The 24,369-nt window shown below is 44.6% G+C and overlaps 1 protein-coding gene across 5 annotated transcripts in view; it reads left to right on the plus strand.

Moving 5' to 3' along the window:
- The window catches only part of CAPZB (capping actin protein of muscle Z-line subunit beta), a 66,733-nt gene that overhangs the window by 20,888 nt on the left and 21,476 nt on the right, over positions 1 to 24,369 (plus strand). For all 5 annotated transcript variants that reach the window (XM_050322342.1, XM_050322343.1, XM_050322344.1 and 2 more), the window contains exons 2-4: positions 2,672 to 2,761; positions 13,975 to 14,096; positions 19,402 to 19,515. In XM_050322342.1, coding sequence (XP_050178299.1) covers positions 2,672 to 2,761; positions 13,975 to 14,096; positions 19,402 to 19,515 — 326 coding nt within the window. The remainder of the gene's footprint in view (positions 1 to 2,671; positions 2,762 to 13,974; positions 14,097 to 19,401; positions 19,516 to 24,369) is intronic.

The following is a 24,369-nucleotide window of genomic DNA, read 5'->3' on the forward strand; positions in this document are numbered from 1 at the left end:
ACTTCAGCTGTAATAAAACTTCATTTAAACTTTCTGTGTGAACTCCCTGCTCCTCCACAGGAGTTCTGGATGAAACAGGCACAGTGGAAAACGACCTCATATCGAGTAAACATGAAGCTCATTAAGTCCAGTAGCCTCAAAGAGCTTGGCTTTGACAGCAGCCCAGCCTGGAGACAGCCTGGCTGATCACCTGCTCACTGAGCCTCTCCATGGCCAAAGGCAAAAATCCCATGGAAGTGTTTTGTCTGGAGGTCTCTTATAAACCTTGTCTTTGCTATGTGATTTTACAAAAGAATTAAGCAAGTGGAAATCCAGAACAGGTGAGGTTAAGAGAAGTAAGTGGGGTCGGCTCTGGTGAGGTGGGTGACATGTCCTGAGTTCCCAAAGAGCACCTGCTTCTCACACAGGTTGTATGAAGGCTTTGGTGGGGTTTAAGTCCCACTAATAATGTGCAACTCTCAAAACTGCAATGACAGCACATCCCTGAGAGTGGTCACCTTCCATAAAATCAGGGAACTGTGTGCTGCTGGTTCTGGCACCTTGGATATGGTTCCTGTCCCTCTGTAAGTGCCTCCATCCATTCCATGTCCTCCATCTGGGCACAGGTGTGGAACCAAAGGATGTTTTTGACCACACACCTGGTTTTTAAACCTTCATTTCCCCTATAGTAAAAGAACCAGAAGCAAAACATCCTGGTAGAACTACCATTTGAATTCTGAAATTGGATGTACCAGATGTATGCAATACCCTAAAGTACCACTTTGCTCTCTAATGTGTCTTTGTGCTGTCTTTTTGACCATTCAGCCGGATTTATGCTGGATTAAAGTGACCATATACCCATGGATTTAGGGACAGAACTACAGCAGACCCTGCCTTTATTTTGGTGCTTTAGGAGATCTGTTGGCAAGCTGTTTAATTACCTAAATGCTCTGCAAGAGACTGAAGAGGCCTGCTGCTCAGCCCTGGGTTTACCTCCTAGATACCAGGAAAATACACTGGTAGTATTTGCTTGGGTATTTCTGTTTTTCCATTGCCAGCTGAGTCTGACCCCCTTTGAGAATCTCTGCCTTAAAGAAATCCCCTGCCTGGGCTTGGCTGCAGGAGCTGGGCACGCCCAGGCCATCTAAAGAGTTCCTTTCTTTGGGAATTGAGAGGTTGGGAGCACAAAGTGAGCAGTTTCCCTTCTGGGCATCTAATGAAGGTAGATAAAAAGTTAGGAACCCTGGCTGTCAGTTTGTTCATTAATATGGTGAGAGTTCAGCCACTGATTTGGGGTCACTTTCCAAGATGAATTGCTTCACTGCTGACTACTTTCAGCCAAAGATTTGCTTGTCCCATTATCCAGGTGTTTGAAGGGTTTGGGTGGGCTTATGTCTATCACTTGACTGTGTCCTCCCTCGATGACAGCACGTGCTCAGATCTTCAGGAGATGCTGCAGATCTGTGGGAGTGGATGCCTCACTGCAGAGCTGGAATGTTTTGCAAAGCTGATGTCCCATAAGGTGAACTGGATGAGAAACAAACATATGATCTCCCCAACCCAGGCTGTAAATATTTATCTTTTGCTGGTGAATGGGCAGTACCTTTAAGAACAGTTTCATAATGGGTGTCCACTAAGCTGAGCACTCCCTCCTTTCCTCATTCCTAAGGCATAGCTTAATTGCAGGAAGCTTTGCTTCCTGTTTCTCCCTGTCCTGGGGGCTGCTACTTTGAATAATGTTATAATGGAACTGCTTTGGTACTGAAGCTGTTTTTAAATAAAACTTTTGGGGCTTGGCAGAGCACAGGAGGGTGAAATTAAAGCTGAGCTTGTTGTGTATGGGTGGCTAGAAATGGCAAAGAGAAGAGGGAGGGGAGGAGCAGTGAAAACAAGCTGGCTGTGCTTCACCTGACCTGTGATCAAAGGAACTTGTGCAGATTTTGGGTGCTGTTAGGCCTGCAGGAAAGTGTCTGTTTGTATGTGTTGGTGAACTGGAAGATAAAGGTTATGCCAGGACTGTGTCTCAACTCATCAAGTGTCCATGGTAATGTCTGGAGCAAATTTTCTGACTGAAGTTTTAAGGGTGGTTTTTGTGTGTCAGAATTGGCGTGAGACCTGCTGCAATGAGCCCATTGGAGAATGTTGCTGTGATTTCTCTAAATAACTGAAGTCTCTGGTCTCAGATACGGGGAGTTTTTGGTGTGTGTTTTCTAGGAAGAAGGAAGTAGTGGATCATGCTCTGTGTGTGTGTTTTGTTCTGGTTTCCTGATAAAGCTGAAGGAGGGAGAGAGAGATAAAGCTCTGTGTTGGAATAGAGTTTGTCTTGGATACTGGGTATCTCAAGCTGATCACTGCAAATGAGGAAGTGTTAAACCTAGTTTGGAAAAGGAACTTTCAGTTCCCTGCCCAGGTTATTGTTGGGATAGCATGTAAAAACAGCACATTAAACACACAAATGTTGGAAGCAGTTCTTGGTAAGGACCAGACTCCTTTGCATCATCTGCGTGGTGTTAAATTGTAAGTCAGTAATCCACAATCAAATGTACTGAGTCTGATTTGTATTAATGCAAACCATGCTGCTGCTTAGGACCAGGAGCTGTATCCTGTATCAGAGCAGTCAGCAAGTTCTGGCCTGTGGGGGATTTGTGTTACCTGTCCGTGTGCTGACAGGAATGTGTTCTTGTCCCTGCAGAGTGACCAGCAGCTGGACTGTGCCTTGGATTTGATGAGGCGTCTGCCTCCCCAGCAGATAGAGAAGAATCTCAGTGACCTCATTGACTTGGTGAGTATTGGATGCTGTGCCCAAGAAGTGGCTGTGCCAAAGGTCTGGTGTGCAGGAACATCTCCGAAGTGTGGTGGTTGGTTTGTCCCCTTGTCTTTTGCCACGTTTGAACAAACAATTGTCTAAGCAATGTCAGGAATCTGTGTGTTTATTTTGGGAAGCCAACAGGTTGTGTGTGCAGAGACACTTTGAAATGAAGGGTCATTAGCAGCTCTCTTGATGAACTCATGACCAGGTTGGAGGCTGCTGTTTAAATTTGGAAATGGAATAGGGTTGATGCAGGCACTGGTACCTGGGTATTATCTCCTGATAAACAACCTGCCTGTGTGGACCTGTAGGAGGAGCAGTGGTTGTGCCACCCCACACCCTTCAAAGACACTTCTGAGAATGTGTCAGAACACTGGGCATCTGGAGAACACCCAAATCTAGTTATAATTAATGCTCTATCAAGTATTCTTCAGTCTAGTGTCAAAGAAACCCAACCACCTTGTGCCTGAGACCTGTTTTACTGCTTGTCCTGGAACTTTTTTCCTCTTGTAAAATGCTAGTGAAGAAAACAAAAAGGATTTCTAGGCTCATTACAAGTTGCACATCCTGTGATGTACATTTGGGCTGTAATTGCCTAGTTATTGCCAATTGTCCCTTAAAACTGTGTGTGGCACAGTTGCCTCTGGAGTAATGGAAGGTAGTACTGAAATATGGATTAAATCTATGCAGAACCTGCTATTGGGAAAACTTGCTTCTATTGTGCAGTCTAAATACATGGCTTATTTCTGATCTAAGCTTCTAAATTTGTGCAGACAGGACACCGAGGCTGGAATGAGGCTGTTAGATCTTTGAATTAAGCTTTTTGTCTTATCTCCAGTGAGAACTACATCCCTTTTCTGTGGCAGGTCAGAATTTTGTGTGATGCTGACAAACCTTGCCTGAAAGACTCTAAAAATCTGATGGTGCTGCACATATAGCAGCTATTTGAATTAGTGCCTCTTAATTAAATAGTTTAAATTGTGTCTGAGCTGTTTGTCATCTCAGTGTGCAGAAAAGCAGCTGCTCACCAGGTGAAAGTTTGGTTGGAGAGGTCTGTTCCTAAATGGTTCTGAAGCTAGTGTTGGTAAACTATGGTCAAAAAGTTGTGACTAATTTCAGTTTATCAAAGTCTAAGTACTTCTTTTACTTACATAAGCTAAGGTATAGGTAAGAAAGCTCTGGAGGTCAGGAAAGAAATTATTCCCTGCAGGAAGGGATTATTCCTCTTTCTTGAAACCCTTCAGTAATTGGCCACATCTGTGCCACGAGAACCCTGGCAACCTAAAGCGTCATTTTTGTGGCTATTGCTGGAGGTGGGACACGAGCAACTAAATCACAGATGTGATCTGGTGTGACATGGTTGGTTTGCTGCTGAAATTGGGAGGACTGGACGATATCAGGGTTTGAGCAGCTCCCCAGGAGCATTCAAAAGAAGGAGTTGTTTGGGGAGCCATGGGCAGCTTGACTATGTAATTGCTATGAGGTTTTTTTAATGACTCAGAAAATTGCTGGGTCCCTCTAAATGTTGGAATTACTTTTGGATGGTGCTCATTAGTGCCCTACATGCTTTCCATCAGCAACATGCTCGCTGGGCTTCTTTTCATATTGCAAGTGTAACGTGAACCAGACGGGTTTGATGCTTGTTAGAGGGTCTGTGTGATTCCCGTCTCTGCTGTCCCTTCTCTAGGGTAGAGATGAAATGATTTGTTAAATCCAGTCTGATATCTTTATTGTTGAGACATCTGTAGACCTGTTCTGCAGCCACTCTCAGCCCGGCCTCCTGAAGTCTACACTGCTTAGGCAAGAGCAGTGTATGCTCTGCCACCTGTAATAGTTCCAAAAACATCATAAACCAGACTCAAGCAAATAGTTTTTTGACCTTTTTTGGTAAATTTCATCCAAACCTTTGCAGCTGATGTTTTGATTCTGTTTCCTGTGCCATTACCAGACAAAAAACAACTTGAAGTAAAAGGTCTGACTCGGAATGCACGATGAGCAGGAGCAGGTTTATTAAACTTGGGATAGAATTTTAAAAGATAAACCTTGACTGCTGGGTTTCCTTGTGCTGGGTTTCTTTGCTTCATTACACTGCCCTGCTGCAGTAGGGCAGCGAAACAGAAGCTTGTGTCAATTTTTTGCTGAGCAGTTCAGGTTATCACTTGAAGTCTGCTTACAGCTCAGTTCGCCATAGTCTTTTTATAGGACTTGATCTCCAGACTGAGGATTTGTTACTTGCTTAAGATCTATTGAAAGGAGAGAAGATGACTTAGAAATGTCTTTGTATGTAAAAGTCTTTCCAAAACTGATACAGTGAGCATCTCCATAGAATCCCAGAATGGCTTTGGTTGAGAGGCATCTTGAAGCCCATCTCATTCCATCCCCTGCCATGGGCAGGGACACCTTCCACTAGCCCAGGTTGCTCCAAGCCCTGTCCAACCTGGCCTTGGACACTTTCAGGGCTGGGGCAGCCACAGCTGCTCTGGGCACCCTGTGCCAGGGCCTGCCCACCCTCACAGGGAAGGGTTTTCTCCCAGTATCCCATCTAACAGTTTAAAACCCTTTTGTCAGTTTAAAACCACTCCTAGTCTGGTATTTCTGCTGGGAGGGATAACCACACTGAGTTCCCTTCCTGAAGTTCCTCCTACTCCATCAAAACCATGTTCTGCTGTTTTTTGCTTGTGTTGTTTTTTTTTTTTTTCATAAAAGAGCATCTTGGTGTGCATCTGAATACATGGAGTGTGTGCAGGACTGTCCAGGACTGCCCCCAGCTGTTGTGCCGACAAGGGAAACGGCCCAAACTTGAACATGGAGTGAAAGGGGGAGGTGGGGAGAGAATTTTTGGGTCACTGGCCCTCATCAGTCCAGACACTTTTCATTCATCAGCAGAACAGTTTGTGGTTTGCCCTTTCACCACATCTGTTGTTGCGTTTTTCAGGCTGCTGGGTCTTCAATTAGAGTTCATTAGGAACCTTGTCAGTCACAGACCTCCTGAAGTCCTGCCTGAAAGAAGCTGTGCTGGAAATGGGCCTTGGCCTGGAATGCTCTGCTTGGGATTCAATTAGTCATTATTTGTAAATACACTGCTCCGAGGCTGTCGGGGTGCACAACTTGGAAGGAGTTCAGAATCTCTGCAGAAAAGATTTGGGGTAGGCATGTACCCTTTTAAGGACAACTAATTTAAATTAGAATAATTTTTCCTGGAGCTCCTCTGGAAACTGGGAGCCTTGGAGCATCTACCTATGGGCCAGGTCTGAGCTGGAAGGCAGTCCCCATAGGAGAGAGGAAGGTGATCACACTGCTCTTAAATGTGTTTGTGAGGATGCTTCAGATCAAAAGCTGATGATCCTGGAGGTCTTTTCCAACCTGAATGATTCTGTGCAGTGCCAGCGCTTGGAACACTGATACAGATCTTTATTGTGTCACATAAATTCTGTGTCACCTCCTTATTGCCCAGCATTGTCCAGGGGTTGCTGCTGTCATTGCACTGCAGTTCTCTTGGAAGTCAGGTGGGAATCACATCTGTCCTCATCCCTTGCTGAAAGGAGAATGTGAGGATGTTCTCTGGATAGAAGTGTTTCTTGGTATCAGTAAGAGGTTTTGTTTGGCTCATGGAGGTCAGACTGCAGTGACGTGAAGCTGAAGGAAGGAGTCTGGTAGAGTTCACTTCTGAGTGGCCCAGCAGTTTATCCTGGAAGATCAGAACAGTCCAAGGGAATTGTCCTCCCGCTTCCTTTCTCTTAAGATCAGTTGTACTCAGCCCCCAGCACTTTCAGCTGTGTTCTCTCCAAGAGAACCTCCAAAGAAGGGATCAGCTTTTGGACAATGCTGCTATGGAGGATCCCTTCCTAGGACTCCTTGGGAGCACACAGGGGATGGGTGAGTGATAGGTGGGGTTGCAACCTCCAGAGTCCTTCTGGGGTATGTTCTGCAAGACACCTTCCCTGACATGTCATGGAGGGCTGCATCTTAGAAGAGGTGCAAAGTGGATTTGTTGTGCTCGTGGGCCGCTGTCACAGCAAACGGTGACAGGTGGCCTGGATGGCTTTGACTTGAATGTGGAAGTTGATGTGCCCTCAGTCTTGGTAAAAGTTAAGCAGGCTCCTTTTGCAACTACAGATTTCCTGCAGAGTGTTTAATTTGGATGTTTGCCTGGGTGTGTATAATATAAATTAGATGGAATATCCAGCTGACTTGGGACAGTCAGATGGCTGGCATGGAGTGGAAACAGGAAATCATCCTTCCAAAAAGGACAAGCAGATACACCAGGAGAGTGGGATTTGCTCACAGCCACAACTTTGTTCCTCTCTTTTCCCAGTAAGACTGGTATTGAAGTAACACTCATTCCCAAAAGTGAAAGCTTTCTTGAAGAACTCAACCAAGTAATGCAGTCACAGAAGAATGAAAGCGAGAGTCCTTTAGGGACACAGCATCAGGAACTGGTTATTTTTCAAGGCTCTGTTTGCAATTAAAGATCTGGGAGGTGATCAGCTCTGCCTTCTCATCACAGGAGAATGCTGAAATATTTTTAGGAGAATATGTTGCTTTTCAGAAAATCCCAGTGTGATGAATCTTAAAATGTATAAACTTTTGATTTTAAAATATTTGAACATGAATCAGGACCTTGTTTCATGTGAGCCTGCAGACAAGTCCCAAATCTGCATGTGTGCCTTTAGTGAGTGAAGATAGATGAAGTTAGAGAATTTATTCCCAGGCAAACTGCATTGCTTGGGCTGCACAGACCATAAAGAACATAAGAATGTGACTGTAGCTTTTTGTGTTTTGAGTCCAAGAGCCTGGGCAGTGTGAGGCATCGAGAAGAGAGATAAAATAATTGAATGCAGATGCACAGCTCAACATCTAAGTGAGCGTGGGAGATGTTTAACACAAAAAAATCAGACCCCAGCTGAAAAAGAAGGTGGTGGAAGTAGAAGTGCATTGACAACCCTGTGGGCTCAAAGCTGAGGCTTTGACCTGCTGTTCTCCCTGGACTTGCTGACCTGTGGGATGGGCTCCCAGCCGCTGGCAGTCAGGTTTCTAACACAAGGATTATTGGCTAAAGAAAGGGGCTCTGGCTCCCTGAATAAATTTATGGTGGTTGGGAGCCAGTTTTTCCATTTGGTGAGTGGCTGTAAGCAGGAGCTTTTCCAGCTAGCAAAGATTACCTCTGGATATCTTGATGGTAATTGGAGATAGCAATTAATATATGTAAATTGTTAATGTAGTGCTTGGCTTAGAGCTAGCAGCCCCACTTACTGGCATGAGATTGGAAAAAGCAATTTCAGTTCTGGCTTCGTATCACTTACTCTTTCTATTTTTAAACCTTTTTGTCTTCCCGGCTCCTGCCACTGCACTGCTGGTGTTAGAGACCCTTAAAATGTATTTTTAAATCTCTTTTGAGGGAGTGTGTGTGAGGATCACTCGGTGAGAGTGGATCCTGGTTGCAAACCTACAGAACTACTGTTAAGGATGAGGGGAGGGGGAAAGCTGAGACAGAGAAACAGTGCTGAAGAGAGCATATCCAGAAACAATTAAAGGATATCTCCAACACCAGCTGGGCTCTTGACAGAAATAATCAGGACTTCCCAAGGTATTATTGATACGCTAGGATGGCTCCTGGGACTGGGGCCTGGTAATGAGATCCAGGAGCCTTCACCTGCAGGTCACCAGTCCCCGTCCAGGGCACTGCCAGATGGCTGCCTTTTGTTCCTCTGGATGGGGAATCCAGCAAAAGCCCTGTTTTATCCAGGAAATCAGGAAGAAAGCCAAGGAACGGTTGTCCCCTTTTTAAATGTGGTTCCTCGAGCTGAATTAAAACATTCTGTAATTAATATGACATCTCTGCTATGACATCTCTAACTATACAGACTTGGGTCTGCAACCTTGTTAACACTTGTCTTTTTCCTGAAAAGCTGATTGGTTTAATTTTGGGTTTGCTAATTCTTGCAGTGCTGGAATTCCCTGCCAATCCAAGAATAAAGCTGAGCTGTGCCTAGTATCAATTACATCTGGCCTCGAAGACAAAAGTCCATTTAAGTGTCAGTTAATAAACAATGCTTGATGATCGTGTGGCCTTTGGACATATGATGAATCAAATTAGGATTTAGCAATGTGTGGATTTGTGGGAGTGACTTGCCTGGTGGTTTTAGGCCCAAGCTGAGTGGAGCCAGGCTTCCTTCTCGAGTTTCCACAACATCCGTTAGGTCAGCTCTGTGTTCAGCAGGAACAGGAAATTCTGAGGCTGTGGAATGACTTGGAAAAATTGTATTAATATTTTACTAGATGCTGGCCCAGAGGGGAAGAATCTGAGCTGAAGGTGGGTTGTGTGCCAGAAGGGTTATTTTGCAAAAGCACCAGGGCACTTCCATGGGCTCTTCCTTGTGTTGGAGCAGTTTCCCCAAGTGCTGGGAGCAGTGGTTCTGTCCTTCTTTAATGTTAAAAGTTCACATGCAGTTAAAATACTGGCTTTCCTCATGGGATGTGGCTTTTAATTAAAAACTGCTCTAAACCCATGCTTGATCACATACCTGCATGTTGCAGATGCAGGTTCAAAACACAGATGGATCTGAGTGATTTCTTGCTTATCTTTTGCAGTTTGCTTCGTTTTCCCAGAATTATAGAACTGTTTGGGTTGGAAGGGACCTTAAAGATCATCCCATCCAACCCCCTGCCATGGGCAGGGACACCTTTCACCAGCTCAGGTTGCTTCGAGCCCTGTCCAACCTGGCCTGGGACACTTCCAGGGCTGGGGCAGCCGCAGCTTCTCTGGGCACCCTGTGACAGGGCCTGCCCACCCTCCCAGGGAAGGATTTCTTCCTAATTTCCAATCTAAACCTACTTCCTTTCAGTTTGAAGCTGTTTCCCCTTAGTCCTCCTGGTTCTTAAAGGAAAAGGCTGTTTCCAAGGGCTGTTATACTGGCAGTGGTGCTGTTTCGCTGGTAGATATGACTCATTTCAGTCAAAGCTCTAGAAGAAAGCAACAACCTGAGTGTATTTGTGAGTGGCTACTAAACTAAGCTATTAACTCTCCTGAGTGTGTAAGGTGCAGAATCTGATATAACTCAACCTGATCAAAGCAAGGATTAGGGAGTGTGTAAGACATGGAGAGCTGAAGAGTTTTCCTCTTTCCTCTATAGATTTTTTTTTTAGATGCTTGTTGAGTCATATTTTAAAAAATAATCCAAGCCCAATTGTTCAGTTGCTAATAAATTCCTTAAACCACAAGATGAGTGATCAGCTACTCAAAAAAGTGTAGGGTTTCCACTTTGGCACAAGGGATTATTTGTCTTGATAGCAGAGCAGTTGACTTAATTAAAACACTGTCCACATACCTAGGATCTCTGCTGGAGAATAATGTTACCCAGGACAAGAGATCCTTGTTGAACACGTAGCAGGGTGCGCTGCACTCCCCTCTCACTCAGGTTTTCTTTCCTCTGTACTACACAGCCATTGTATGTCTGCTTGGAAAATCAGAGCCCACAAGCACAGTGCCCTCGTGCTTCTGAACGATGCTGCTGTTCCTTCAGCTGGACCCACAGAGATCCTTCTTTTTCCTCTCCTGATTTACCTTGAGGGTGGTCTCACTTCATGGCCACGCCCACGACCACCAGAGGAGATGGCTGGGAGCTGATTTGGGGAAACGCAGCTGCATTGGGGCCCAGAGGACCAGATGACGTTGATGTCATCTCTGGCTAAAGATACCAGGTGCAGATTGTGTTCTGCATTTGATCTTCCACTGAGGAGAGTGGGAAAAACTTGGGTCAAAACAAAGATGGGAGCCCACTCTTTGCTTGTAAAACAACCCTGATCCTTCCAGTGTTTGCATCGCAGTGACATTTATTTATAGTGTGGTGATGAATTGGACAAAATCACTGCTTTGGCATTTCAGCTTGGCCTGAGGAGTGGGTTAATTCTTAATGTTTCTAAATTTGAGTTGTAATTCCCTGTTGGAGACAAGTACTCAGGCACTTAAGTGCATTTTGGCTCTTCAGTTAACACAGAACAAGCTTAGTAAGAACAGTTAACAATGCAAATCCACTGTTTCAGGCTGAGGATCAGTTGCCTTCTAAACAGTTGTCTCTGCTGGGATCAGGAGATAAACTGAATTCTGCAAGAGTCTGACTGTGCATAACAGTCATTTAAATGCTTTAAGAAGATTCAGTACTTGACATGGAGAAGAATCTGCCTTGTGAACGTGGAACTGAAGTGTTTAAAGCTGCAAATTACCTTGTTCAAATTACTGCCTTTGCCTTGTAAGCAGTTTCCCACAGTACAAGAAATCTTGTAAATTCCTTCTTAGGAAGTGCAGCAGCTGTTGAAAGCTGATGTAAGAAATTATATAAAAATTGTATTCTTGGGGTAACCATGCCACACTTGGATGCTTTTCCAATAATTAGAATTACACAAGTAGTTCCATCAGCTGGAATATCTGTTTTTTTAATAAATACTGTTGAAATTTTCTAATATTTCCAAAGTAGATGAGTGGGTTTTTTTGTGAAAGAAGGAGAAAATAATAGATTTCCTGGAGTCCTGTGGAGTGTCTGTACCAAGGAGACAGTGGGTGTAGAGCTGCCTGTTACAATGGAGGATTATAATACACTGCAGTATTATATTCTAGGAAGTGTATGATATAATGCACTCACTGTTAGGGCTGTAAGCATAAGCACAGCCCTTAGAAATTGGAAGGTGACCCTACTCATGAGTATTTGTTGCCAAACCATCCAGAGATAAGTTTAGAATAGAAATTCAATAGATTGCACCTTAAAAACAACGTGTTTGATTCCTTCTAGTCCATATGGAATGGTGCTCTCCTGCTGAGCCATATGGAAACCCCACACTGGGCATGTGCTGTTCTTAAAAGAAAATTAAATCTGAAAGTTATTTGTGTGGGGTTTTTGTAAGGCTTGTGAATTCAGCTTTTCTACAGGGGAGTTGACTCTGCCTCGAGTTTGGGGTTTCTTGTGAAAATGCTTTGTGTGTATATTTGGGATTGAGGAATCGCACAGCGGGACCTCTGGTGCTCCCTCCCCACACATGTAATGAAGGGATGTTCCCAAGGAAATGACATGGAAACAGAGCCTGGGGAAAACGCCCCTTTTTCCCCCAGTTCTGTTTTCATCACAATCACTCATCCTAAACACAGGTCAGTGTTCCTGGACACTTCTCCCTGTGCTGAGGGGCTCCTGGGCAAGGAGCACGCAGGAGGAAGGGATATCTCACACTGGTCACCCCTGGGAACAGGCTGGGGCACAGCTGTTTGGAGAGCTTTGGGGCTGCTTGTGTGGCACTTGAAATGGGAGCAGTGTTGTTGTGGGCCTGAAGAGTCAGCCCCAAATTAACAGTGGATGGGGAAGAGAAGGAGGGGACAAAGTGGGTCGAGATGGGCTCCCAGAGCCATCATTTCACTGAACGTGGGCCATGACACTGCTGGTTTGGATCAGCTCTGGGGGGTATCAGTGTTGTCTGTTTGCTGCAAGGGGATGGATTTCCTGAAAAGCTGCTACTTCCTGTCCACTTGTATTTACTCAGTGAATGTGTTCTGAGGCTGCTTCAGCCAGGGCTCCAGGTGTCAGGTGATGAAGTTCTCAGCATCGAGCTGTATCTGAACACTGATCTCCCTGCTCTGAGTCTGGGCTCTCCAGGGCCCCCTCTTACCATGTAAAGTGTAGAGAGACCAAAGTAACAGAGCTCTAACTAATATTTCAGATTTTTCATTACTGTCAGTAACTTACCAACCATGTCTTGGTTTGCCTCTTATTTTTTATATGTTTACAGAGTGCTTGTGTGGGTCAGGTGTTGCATTCCTTGCTGGCCTTATCTTAGACTCATGCAATGGTTTGGGTTGGAAGGAACCTTAAAGCTCATGTGGTTCCAACCCCTGCCATGGGCAGGGACACTTTCCACTAGCCCACGTTTCTCCAAGCCCTGTCCAACCTGGCCTTGGACACTTCCAGGGTGGGGCAGCCACAGCTTATTCTGTCATTTGCTATTTGTGGGTTTTTTGGTCTTTCACAGTCACGCTGCTTTATGTGTCCCTGCTTCCTTTGATTATCATCAGCTGGAGTTATTGCTTTGTACTTGGGATCAGGAATGTTTTTGTTTCAGGCATTTTGATCTCTTATGTCCCATCTAGTGCATTAAAATAGTTTCAGGGCTGCTGCATCTCAGATTTGTTTTTTTTTTCTCCTCTAGGCTTTTCCCATGTTTTCTTTATTTCTTCTTCCCTTTTCATTTCTTATGAGTTGTGAATTTATCACTTCATGATTAATCTTATCCTTGATTGCCTTTTGTCCTCATGTTCACAGTCAGGTTTTCATCTCTACAACTTGGAGTGAAATGTAGAAAGATTCCACACTTGTTATTTCTATTATTATTTTATTAGCACATTGTCACCAATCTATTCAAGAACTTAGCAGTTGTCCTGGGATCCTGTTGGGAAAGGATCCTGTTTTGCTTTAGTCCCTTTCTCTTGCAGTGAAATCTGGAATGTTTTTCCAACGGGAAATGCACAATACATTATTTGTTTAATAATAACAGCTCCAGGAATGATTTGTTGATGGTCCCTGCCGTGCCTTGGGGCAGATGGACTCTCATCCCTTTGCAGGATGTCCCAGCTTCTCTGCCCTGGTAAAAGCAGAGCTTGTCTTTCTCCACATGGAGTGCAGGGAGGCACCAGTGGGTTCTGGACCTGTTAAAATCTACCTGTGCAGGAGATGTGCTGAATTTTACATGTGCACACACACAGACGTGTGTTTTTATTACCCGGCATGGTCGTGCTTGGCCACCTGCCTGGAAACTGGTAAATTGGACCCAGAGTGGGAACTCGGGAAGAACACACTGCAGCGTGTGGGTGGCGTGTTCCTTCAGCAGCTCCCTCCTTTCCACTCCACTGTAAATATTTGCCTTTATCCCTCAGTCCAGGACAATCACTGTCCCGGCTGCTTTGGCACGTGGTGAATGTGGAACGTTATCTATTGAAGTGAGCTGGACCACACCAGTGGTTGGGTAATTAAATCTGAAATTACTGGAGGTGGGAGCATAGGATTGTGTAACTTAAGTGCAGCTTAACCTAAAGAGTTTTGGCTTTGGGGCAGATATGGGCTGTTAATAACACAATCTGTTCTTAGGAGTGCCAGTCTCTTTTAACCTCAACATGTTTCCCTGCCTGTGGTTTTTCTCCAAACCCCCAGGTCCCGAGCCTTTGTGAAGATCTCCTCTCCTCTGTGGATCAGCCCTTGAAGATTGCACGAGACAAGGTGGTAGGAAAAGACTATTTACTGTGTGACTACAACAGAGATGGAGATTCGTACAGGTGAGCTCACACCCCAGCAGGGCACTAACTGGTGCTTTGTGAGAGCTTTGTACAGGTACTACAGGCCCTTCTCCCTTTTATTTCCAGCCCCAAAAAATCAGTCATCTAAAGATTTAAAGCCTAAAATGTGCTGTTATTATCTTGTTAAAGGGCTGACTGATGTATTTCTCTTTGCTTTCTGTATTCTGAATTAAAACCAGTTGGTTCTCCAGCAGAAGTGATTGGGATGGCCTTGATATGAAATAAAACATTGCAAGGTTATAAAATCTTTGGAATGGATAACGACAGAAAAGAGGTGATGCAAGCAGTTGGTTTAAACAAAATCATCTTGTGCTTGTACAAAACAGGGTGGATTTGCCAGCTGGGAAAGGCTCTTTCACTCATGTTTTGCAAGGGATTGACTCTGACTTTGGACTTGATGTCATTAGTTCTGTTTGAAAATGCTGGCCCATGTTTTTAGCAAAGAAAACGAATTCCTGTCTACCAAAATAGCTGATTTATCCTGAGGACTGTAGACAAAACCAGTGAAAGTATTTGAACAGTATAAGCTGTCTGTAATTACAATATCGTTAGTTTGGAAGTAGAAGGGGGGGTTTAGTACCATGGAATGGTACAATGAGGTTTCAGTGTTTTGGCTGCCACTTCGAACACAGTTTCTCTGTGAATGTTTTTATCCTCTGCCTTGCCATTAGGATGATCATTTTTAATTATTTTTTTTTAATTATCCCCTTCCCTTCTTTGCATTGCCTGACTTTCCTTAATGGCCGTAGTGACAGTGGCGTAATCCCAAATATTTAATTAAGAATCACAAGCTTATAGTCCAGAAACCTTTGTGAATATTCCCTTTTATTCTTTCCCTTAAAGAAGGGCTGTGAGGTAATGACTGCCATTCATCTTCTGTCCTGAGTTACCAGCTCAGCCCAACTGCTGCTTCTGGGGTGATTGTGAGTGTTGCACCTGATGGGGATCACACAGAGAACCTGCTTTGTAATATTCATGTTGTTCTAGAAACAGGAGGAGGAGAATGATGATGGATGCAGAGTTTGACAGTGCTTTTGGATTGTGGCTGAGTGTAAATCCTGATGAGTTGTTTTAAAATAACATATTGCAGAGGGCCAAGAATTAGCAGATCTTGAAGGTGAAGTGTCACGTTCTTTAGGGCACTTCTTTAACATTTAAAATCACTGGAACCTTCTACAAAAGAGCCCGGTGCCTTCTAAAAGCATTAGGCTTGTGTATCTCAGTTGGTCAGATCTACCTTAGCAGCTACATGCACTTAATCAGTTCTAAATTAGTAGATAAAATCAGGTTTTCCAGCTTCTGCCCCCCAGCCAAGATGTACTAACACAGCTGCAGACCCTCTGGAAGATGCCAGAGGAGGGATTAGGTCCTGAATTTTTTGTGGATCTTTCCAGAGATGCTTTCTCCCTGAAGCTGTGGTGTTTCTTGCAGTCCCTTTTCATCCTATTCAGGCTTTTGTTGTGAGCATCCATCACCAGAGTCCCAGGAAACCAGCAGAGGCACTGATTAAACAGGAATAGGACATTTTGCAGTCACTAATAACCCCTCCATATTTAATTAGCACACGTGGCAGCCCGTTCTCCAAGGGTAGTATCATGTTTGCTTCTGAAATTTGCTCCATCTCTGTCTGAGAAGGCATTTAAATAGTTACAGGGGAGGAGGAGGAATTTGGGTTTTAAAATTACTTTGAAATGTTCAGGACTTATAAAGTAATGAGGTTTCAGAAAAGCTGTTTCATTTGTTCCTATAGAACAGGCATTGTGTGTTAATTGCTGGCATTAAAGATTCCTGTTCTGTTTGATTCAGACTTTCTGCATTGAAGTGATTCTTCCTTCTGGAATTGATTGGTCCCAGCTCTGTTTCATGAAGCAAATTCTTTCCTTCCCCACAGCAGAAGCCTTTGAAAAGCAGCCCCACTTCCCTGTGCATGTTAATCCCGTTCTCTGCCTGTGTCCAGACACTTCTTCGTACCTCTTAAAATCTGCAGTTGTTACTGGGAAGTGGCTCTTACCCTAATTTAACCAATTAGCCCCAAATTCTCTGTGCTTTTAAAAGCTTTTGATATTTCCACAAACATTTTTCAGAACCACACGCTCGATTAGAAGTCCCAAGGAGTCCTATTCCCTGCCTGCAACAGATTCCATCCCCAATTCCCACACACTCCAAACCAAACCTTTTCTTCTTATTGGACAGGTTGCTAATTGCATTTCTTTTAATGTTAATCCAAGGATTTCAGAGCATTCTGTGGACACCTAAGCAGGAAATGTTGGGCAGAGCAGTCAGACTTTCTCACTGGGATTCCAGTTTTACAGGGTGTTTTTTCTTGAGTGGTTTTACAATTCGACTGGGAATTTGATTGGAAAAAAGCTGTTGTGGGAAGTGACTATCTTAATGCTTGGCCCATCGCAGTTTAGTCTTTCCTCATATTTAGGCAGACTTGATTTTGTCTGTGTTGAACATGGATCAGATTAGAAGATGGATTTTTGGAGTCTCTCTTGGATCTTCATAAATACATAATTTTGATTTTCTTCATATTATGAACTGCTGCTTGTGGGAGCAGCTTTTGGTGCTTGAAGTTTCACAGGTACTTCTGGAATGCTACTGGAATAACAAAGATTTGTGGAGGATCTCAAACAACCACAGAATCCACATTGTGAAGGCAGAGCTTTTATTAATTTTTTTTTTTTAATATTAGACTTCAGGTCCTGACTTTGTCCATACATTTCCACTTGGAGTGTGTTTGATCACTCTGTTAAATAGAATCCTTATGGGGACTTTGGTGCCAACAACACTGAAACCTGTTAGCTGAAACAAAAACCATTCTCTTCTAGGGAAATTAGAGGTCTGACTTTGGAAATTTAAGTGCTTACCCATCTGTCCTTCTTCAAATAGCCTCCAGTTAAGTGTTTGAATGTGTTCTGAGTGCTCTTCCACAAGAATAAAAAATACAGGGTTGTGTCAGGAGGATTTTTGCTGGTAGAGTCACCGCTGGTTCCAAGTGGAATGGGTTGAAAATGTCTCAAAGTGCTGGCTAGAAGAGTCTGTTCCAGGCTGCCCTTAAACCCCAATTCTGCAGCCTGAGGAGGAGGTCTGATGTTTGCAAGGAAAGTGTCTGCACCAAGGTCCTGCAAGAAAGCCATTTGGGAATGCTCAGGTAGCACCAGAGGGGATTTTCATATGAATCTCATCCAGATTTCACATATTTTAGGAAAAGGAATGAAAAGATGGCTGAGAGGGGATGTGATCTGTGTCTGTCAGGGTCTGCAGGGAGGGCACAGGGAATGGAGCAGGCTCTGCTTGGGGGGCCCAGCAATGGGACAAGAGGAAATGGTCACAAACTGATGCCCAGGGAATTCCACCTGAACATGAGGAGGAACCTCTTTACACACACTGGAACAGTTTGTTTAGGGATGGTGTGGATTCTTCAGCCCTGGAGATATTCCAGACCCATCTGAACACAACCCAGATGGGTGTGCTTTGGGATGCCCCCCTGGAGCAGGGAGGTGGGACCAGACGAGCCACTGTGGTCCCTTCCAGCTTCATCCATTCTGATTCTGTGCTGTAGCTGTTGATTATTCTCCAATGCAACCACATTTTAAGCAACTGTTTAAAACAGGATTGTTGAGGTTTGAAAATCTGTCCATGGATCCCCCCTGTGTCCCATCCCCACCTTGTCCCCAGCCCAGAGCACTGAGTGCCACGGCCAGGCCTTCCCTGGGCACCTCCAGGGCTGGGCACTCCAAACCTCCCTGGGCAGCCCCTGCCAAGGCCTGACCACCCTTGCCAGGGAGAAATTCCTGCTGATGTCCCACCTGCCCCTCCCCTGGCACAGCTGGAGGCCGTTCCCTCTCCTCCTGTCCCTGTTCCCTGGGAGCAGAGCCCGACCCCCCCCCAGCTCCCCCCTCCTGTCAGGGATTGCAGAGCCAGAAGGTCCCCCCTGAGCCTCCTTTTCTCCAGGCTGAGCCCCCCCAGCTCCCTCAGCCATTTCTGTGCTCCAGCCCCTTCCCAGCTCCGTTCCCTTCCCTGCACACGCTCCAGGCCCTCCGTGCCCTCCCTGAGCTGAGGGGTCCAGAACTGGACACAGCACTTGAGGTGAGAACCACAACCTGGAAACCTCACTCTGGATGGGTGTGACACCCTGATTTAGCTTTTCCTGGGCTCTCCCCTTTGGAGCCAGATGTGGTCGGGCGGAGTGAAGGGAGCAAAGCCCAGCCTGGTCTTTGTGCTTTACATCAAACACATGTCAGAACTTGCTGCCTTCCTGAGAAATGAGCAGCAAATGGTTCCTGAGGGAAAACCCTTCCATAGGGTCAACATTAAGACCTGGCTGGGGCGTTTGGAAAAGTGAGGAGGTGCAGGGTAGAGGTGCATTCCTTTAAACCAGCAGTGATATATGGAGGTGGTTATTCCAAGGGGAAATGGGAATTATAAAAGCCTCAAACAGATGGGCAAAGAGTTCCATTAATCTTTTAATACCAAGTCTTTCATTAAGAGCATGAAAAATCTCTTCCACACCTGCAGAAATCACAGTAAAACCTGCAGCTTTACAAACCCTGTTAAATCCTTCAGACTGTTCAAAGGGTTTCCTAATGTTATGCTGAAGGTAGAGTTTATTTCAAAGCAAAATAGTGGAGGAGAATTTGGGCCTCGATTGGTAGAGAGCAGTGCTTGACTCAAGTAGTGTCAGATCCCAAATTTATTATTAAAATATCAATATTATTAAATAATGATTTTATTATTAAACACTAAATTTGCATAAAATAGTTTCATATATTTGATGTGGAACAGCTGAGGCCTCATTTTTTAATATTTAAGAAGTAACAGATTCAGACCCACGAGTGATTATGTATGTGGAGAAACCTGAGGCCAGGGAGCATTCCTCAGGTGAGTTTTGGGGGTCAATGTCCTCTTTTTGCCAGTGTTTGAAATCACAGAATATGTGGAGTTGGAAGGGACCCACAAGGATCATCGAGTCCAACTGGCTCTTGAGGGTGCAGTTCTTACAGGTAGATTGCTCTGGGCACCTTCTGGGTTTTTTTGGAAGTTCAGCATCTGTGGATCAGGTCAGACCCACCAATAATAAACCTCTCAGAGCCACAAAATATCCTGAACTGGAAGGGACCCACAAGAACCATCAAGTCCAACTCCTGGCCCACAGGACACCCCCACAATCCCACCATGTCCCCGAGAGCGTTGTCCAAGCATTCCTTGAGCTGTGGCAGGCTTGGAGCCGTGACCAGAGTGTGTCTCGTTGTCTGACCGTGTTTTCCTTGTGTCCTTGCAGGTCTCCGTGGAGCAACAAGTACGACCCTCCCCTGGAGGACGGTGCCATGCCATCGGCTCGCCTGCGCAAGCTGGAGGTGGAAGCCAACAATGCCTTTGACCAGTACAGAGACTTGTATGTCACTTCTACCCTCCAGAGCCCTTTCTCTCTGTGTTTCCCTCAGCAGACACGGTCTGACATATGGTCCCTACCCCAGGGTGTAGAAGGAGGGGAGGCAGTGCTGATCTGCTGATTTAATGATGCCAAACATGATCAAACTGTCAGCTGATGCTAAAGGCAGATGCTGAGGTGCTTCCCTGCCTCCTCCCCTCTCTGACAAACTGATGGTGTCTTTGTCCTGGAGTGACCTGTGTTTTCTTTGATTTTTAAGTTCAGTTTTGAACCATCTGTATTTTCCATTCCCTCAAGGCTGTATTCTCAAAAAATCCATATTTTCAGCAGCAACTCTCATATCTTCCAGTGAAATGAACACTGAAATGCAGCAGTTGGACAGGGATTAATGTACTTCTGCTACAGGATGCTTAGTTTAGGCCCTGTCTTGTTAAAGAAGTGTAAAGCAAAGCAATTAATAGAGCATGTGTAAGATAAATGTAGATTAGGCAGTGGCTTTTTCAAAGCAGCAATAGGAAACTGTCTGGGGGACTTCTCAGGTGAACAGTTTTTCTAAAAATTGGGGTTGTGCTGGTCTTGCACTGCAGTTAATCCAAGGTCTTGAGATGTGATCAGGTTTAGCTGTTGTGTTTGTAGGCTGTGGTCTTTTAAGCAATGCTGAGATGGACATAACAATGCTAAGTCTAAACAGCAAAGGAGTGTTGAAAAGCAAAATGAACTAGTAAGTTTATCCAGTTCTGAGATACTTTCTTACTGGAGATGTCTAACAGCCATGAACAAGGTGAACAGCCTTCACTGCTGCTTCATGTTGCCCGAAACTGGAGATAAAACACACCCTTAGATGTATTTTATCATGTAATAGTGCTGACAAAAGCACATTTAAAGGAACTTTTCTTGCTAGATTTTGTGGCCTGATGTAAGTGTAGCGTGTCCAAATGTGGAATCGTCGTACTTGTGTTACAGGTATCAAATTTTTACTTCTTTCCATGCATTATTTTCATGGCCCTTCAACTTCTCCTGTAAGTAACAGTTGTTATTGATGTCTGAACTGACTGGAAGAAAGGAATTGTGCCTATTCAGCAAAGCCAAGTTTGCAGTCACTCCCCAGATGCAGAACAGACCAGGACCAATAAGCTTTTTAATACCCTAAGGAGAAAATAAGTTGGTGTGTGGAACCAAGGTTGTCTGTTTAAATCCCTCTCTGCTCAGATGGCTGTGAAATCATGTCTGGATACAATAACTTCTTTAAACAGCTCTAATTTGCTGGAAGGAAAGCTGGGGGGAGGTTACTTTGAGTGAGGGGAATCTGCTGAGCCCTGCTCAGCTTGGGGTAAAGCAGTAATCTTAATATATTGTGTGTGTGTGTGGGAAATGGTGAGATTGTACCAAATTTCATCTTTCAGTTTGTCAGTGCAGCTTTCATAGGCAGGACATGGGAGGGGTCTGGGAAGGGTTCATTTGGTGTCAGCAGCCAGGAAGGACAGAGGCAGCACCAGACAAGATAAGCGCACCTGTCAGCACAGAACATTTTGATGCCACTTATGATCTCAAAAATGAGTGAGAAAAAGGGGACAAGGGTGACTTATGTTTTGCAGAGCACCGTAAAAATTGTAGCATCTGTGGAAAGGATTTGCAAAGTTAAGGAAACTTAACCTCAGTGTCTGGAGGTTAAGTGATGATTTGTACTTTACCTTCCATAGAGATGTGGAGAGAAACAGCTTTTGTTCTTGCAGTTGGGCTCTGCAGGTCCCTTAATAACACAATTGGATTTTTGTGTTTTGACAGCAGAAGCTTAATTTTTACTTGGAGATCAGAAGGGGGGAAGTTCAGAAGGGGTAACAAGTGCCAGCTTCTCTCAGTGCTGCTCTTGCCAACGCATCAGGTTGGGAATGACTGCAACAATTCCTCACACAGCAGCTGCTGGAGCCACATGGGAGTCTGGAGTGTGGGGAGGGCTGTAGTGAGAACAAGATGGCAGTGGCAGTGATGTAATTCTCATAGTCTGGAAACTAATCCTGGGAAGGCACTGCAAAGCCAGGAGTGGATTTGAGCCAAGTGATGTCGATTAAAGGTGTCACTGCCCTGCTGCTCTGGCAGCTTGTGGTGCTGGGAAGGGAGGGCACAAAGCATCAGCTCCATGACAGAGATTCCAGAGCCAGTGACAACAGAGCTTTTCCAGCATTCCAGCCTGAAACACTTCAGGCTCATTGGGAAGTGGTGTTGTGTTAATCAAAGAACTGAGTAGTCTGCTGGCAGCCCATGGGGCTGTATCTTCTTTGGAAATCCTGGTAGATGGGGAGGTTTCTTCCAGGTTCACCTTCCAGGAACACGGTGATCATACTGTAGGCAGGATGCAGAAAAACCAAATGTTGAGTTGACCTGCCAGAAACTGGGTGTTTCTGTTCACTCTGATGGGCTTGTCTGTCCAAACACACCGTAAGTGCCACCAAGGTAATTGATACTCCACATTACAAACTCTTTCTTAAAAAATATGAGTTTTAAGTGCAGTGACTGCAGATTAAGAGGATGAACATTATGCTGAGGGAGAAACCTCCACTGTGACACATCAGCTCCTCACCAGCAGTCCCTTAAGAGACTGTTCTGGCCTCTGTGGGGCAGAGAATGTTTCTGAGCTGCCCCTCTAAGCACAGTTGTGTTTTATGGGAGAGGGGTAACAGTGAATACAAAAACAATCACAGCATTCACAGAGGCCCCAGTGTGTCCTCATATCCCAGGCTGTTAAGCCATTTTATTCCTGTAGTGAAAGTTTCTGCTGGGTTTTTCAAAGCAGGTGGTGGCTTTGTGTCACACTTTGCTGAGCTGTTCCCCCTTGTCCTGTCACTCCAGGCCCCTGTAAATGTCTGTCTCCATCTTTCTCGTAGCTCCTTCAGGTGCTACAATTAGGTCACCCCAAAGCTTCTCCAGGCTGAACACCCCCATTTCTCTCAGCCTTTCCTCCCAGCAGAGGTTCTCTCAGAGGATGCTCTGCACTTCACTCCTCAGCTTTAAAATACATCTTACACTGGTCATTCCAGCAGGGAATGGAAGAGGAAGATGTTGTCTTTCTATGGATAAATAAGTTCTTCTGAGAATATCTGCTCTTCCCACTCTGCTCTCTGCATGTGGTCCAAGCCTCCTCCTCCTCCTCCCATTTTAAGCACAGAAAAGCACAGATAAACACAGAAAAGTGCTGATATCTCCCAGAATTCATCTTGGGCCTCTCCCAGCACTTCAGATCACTTGAGTTTTCCCTTGAGTCAGTCCCGTTTGGCCCCCACAGCATTCCTTTCTAGATTTATGCTTTAATCAGGTGTGGACAGTCTCCACCTCTGCTCAGCGAATCAGGGCATTGTATTTGCCATTTCCCAAGCAGTTGGCACCTGCTGCCATGGGTGTCTTGAGGGAAACAGCCTGTTATGGATTTGCTAACTATTTGTGTGAAATTATCCATTTGGATTTGCTTGCTGGGGACCCTAAAATTGAGTTTTGTCCCCAAGAGCTTAGTGGCCAGTGCACTGAGTGACTGTAGTGCGAAAACAAGCTTGAAGAAGTCTTGTAATATTGCATGGAATTCTTTAAAATCATGAAAACTTGAGAGGAATAATTTTGCTGAACCTTCAGTGCCTCTTAACCAGTGCTGAGCTGTTCTTAAGTGTCTGTTTTAATGCAAACTACCTTTAGTATCTCTGGAGTTTCCCGCCTTTTCTTCCTGGAGTCACATCCACGTCTCTTTGGGTTAAAGAGGGATTATCCCAGGTTTTAATTCCCTCTCTGTTCTCTTTGTTAAACAACAAGCATATTTCTGGGTTACCTGTTTTACCAAAATCCACATCACTTTTCCAAAAAGCAACTGTTCCATTTGGATCTCCTGCTGCCAGGTTGAACTCAGACACTGCCTGCCACTAATGCCCTGGTATGTTTTTGTTCAGTAGGTTATTATTCCCAGATGGAAGTCTAATATCTTACACCACTCAGTTAGAGCCTTGCCTTTCCACTTCCAATATTGTGAACATAATTTCTTCCAACACATGGTTGTAATTTATTGCCCTTTTCTTGACGTGTGTGCGCTTGATTGAAATCAAAGCGTAATGAGGACCAGAGCATCTGGTTAAATCTTTTCTATTTTAGATTCTGCCTTCCCTTGCTTTGGGTTGCAGATAATCAGGGCTTTAATTAAGTAATCTAATGGCTCTTTGTTGTCTGGAAGAAATAATTTCTGTAGTGATTAAATAGACCTCCCTGGGGAAGGATGCTGCTGCTCTGTCTACAAACAGGATGAGTTTTGGCAACTTTGGACTGGTTTAGTGAGCTGACATGTATTTAGAAAGCTATTCCTCCTTTTTTTTTCCCATGGCTTAAATGGGATTTATTGCTGCATTTGATTTTTAACAACTATAAAAAAAAGATAAAATGCTCATCTTAATCGTTCTGCTCCTGAAAATGTTTGTATTCATTAAGTTTTGAGTTCCCTCAACAGAGTGAGCAATGAAACCTTTTGAACTTCTGCTTCTGTCCGTGTTTTCATGTTGATCCATTTTCAGTTTGTTGTATTAGAGCTGTGGACTAGGAATTTGGTAGGAGTGAAAGGAGGTCTGGGAGAGGATTGACCTCTAAAGTGTTTTTGTTGTGTGTAATCCTTTTATTATTGAATTTTGATTGGAATCTGGGCCAGAACAGTTAATCACTCTGATTTTGGATGGTGCACCACTGTCAGCCAAGCATCTGCATTGTTCCTTGCAGAGTGAGTAGAAACTAAACTGAGCACCCATCACCATCCTCTGTTCAGCTGGAAGAGGGAAAGGCTGCAGGAACTCCCTGTCTGGTGCCTCAGGAATATGTGGATTAAGGAGCCTTTTG

The sequence above is a fragment of the Myiozetetes cayanensis genome, unplaced genomic scaffold (genome assembly GCF_022539395.1).
Source record: "Myiozetetes cayanensis isolate MyiCay16 unplaced genomic scaffold, myiCay2020 scf28, whole genome shotgun sequence".
Classification (NCBI taxonomy): domain Eukaryota; kingdom Metazoa; phylum Chordata; class Aves; order Passeriformes; family Tyrannidae; genus Myiozetetes; species Myiozetetes cayanensis.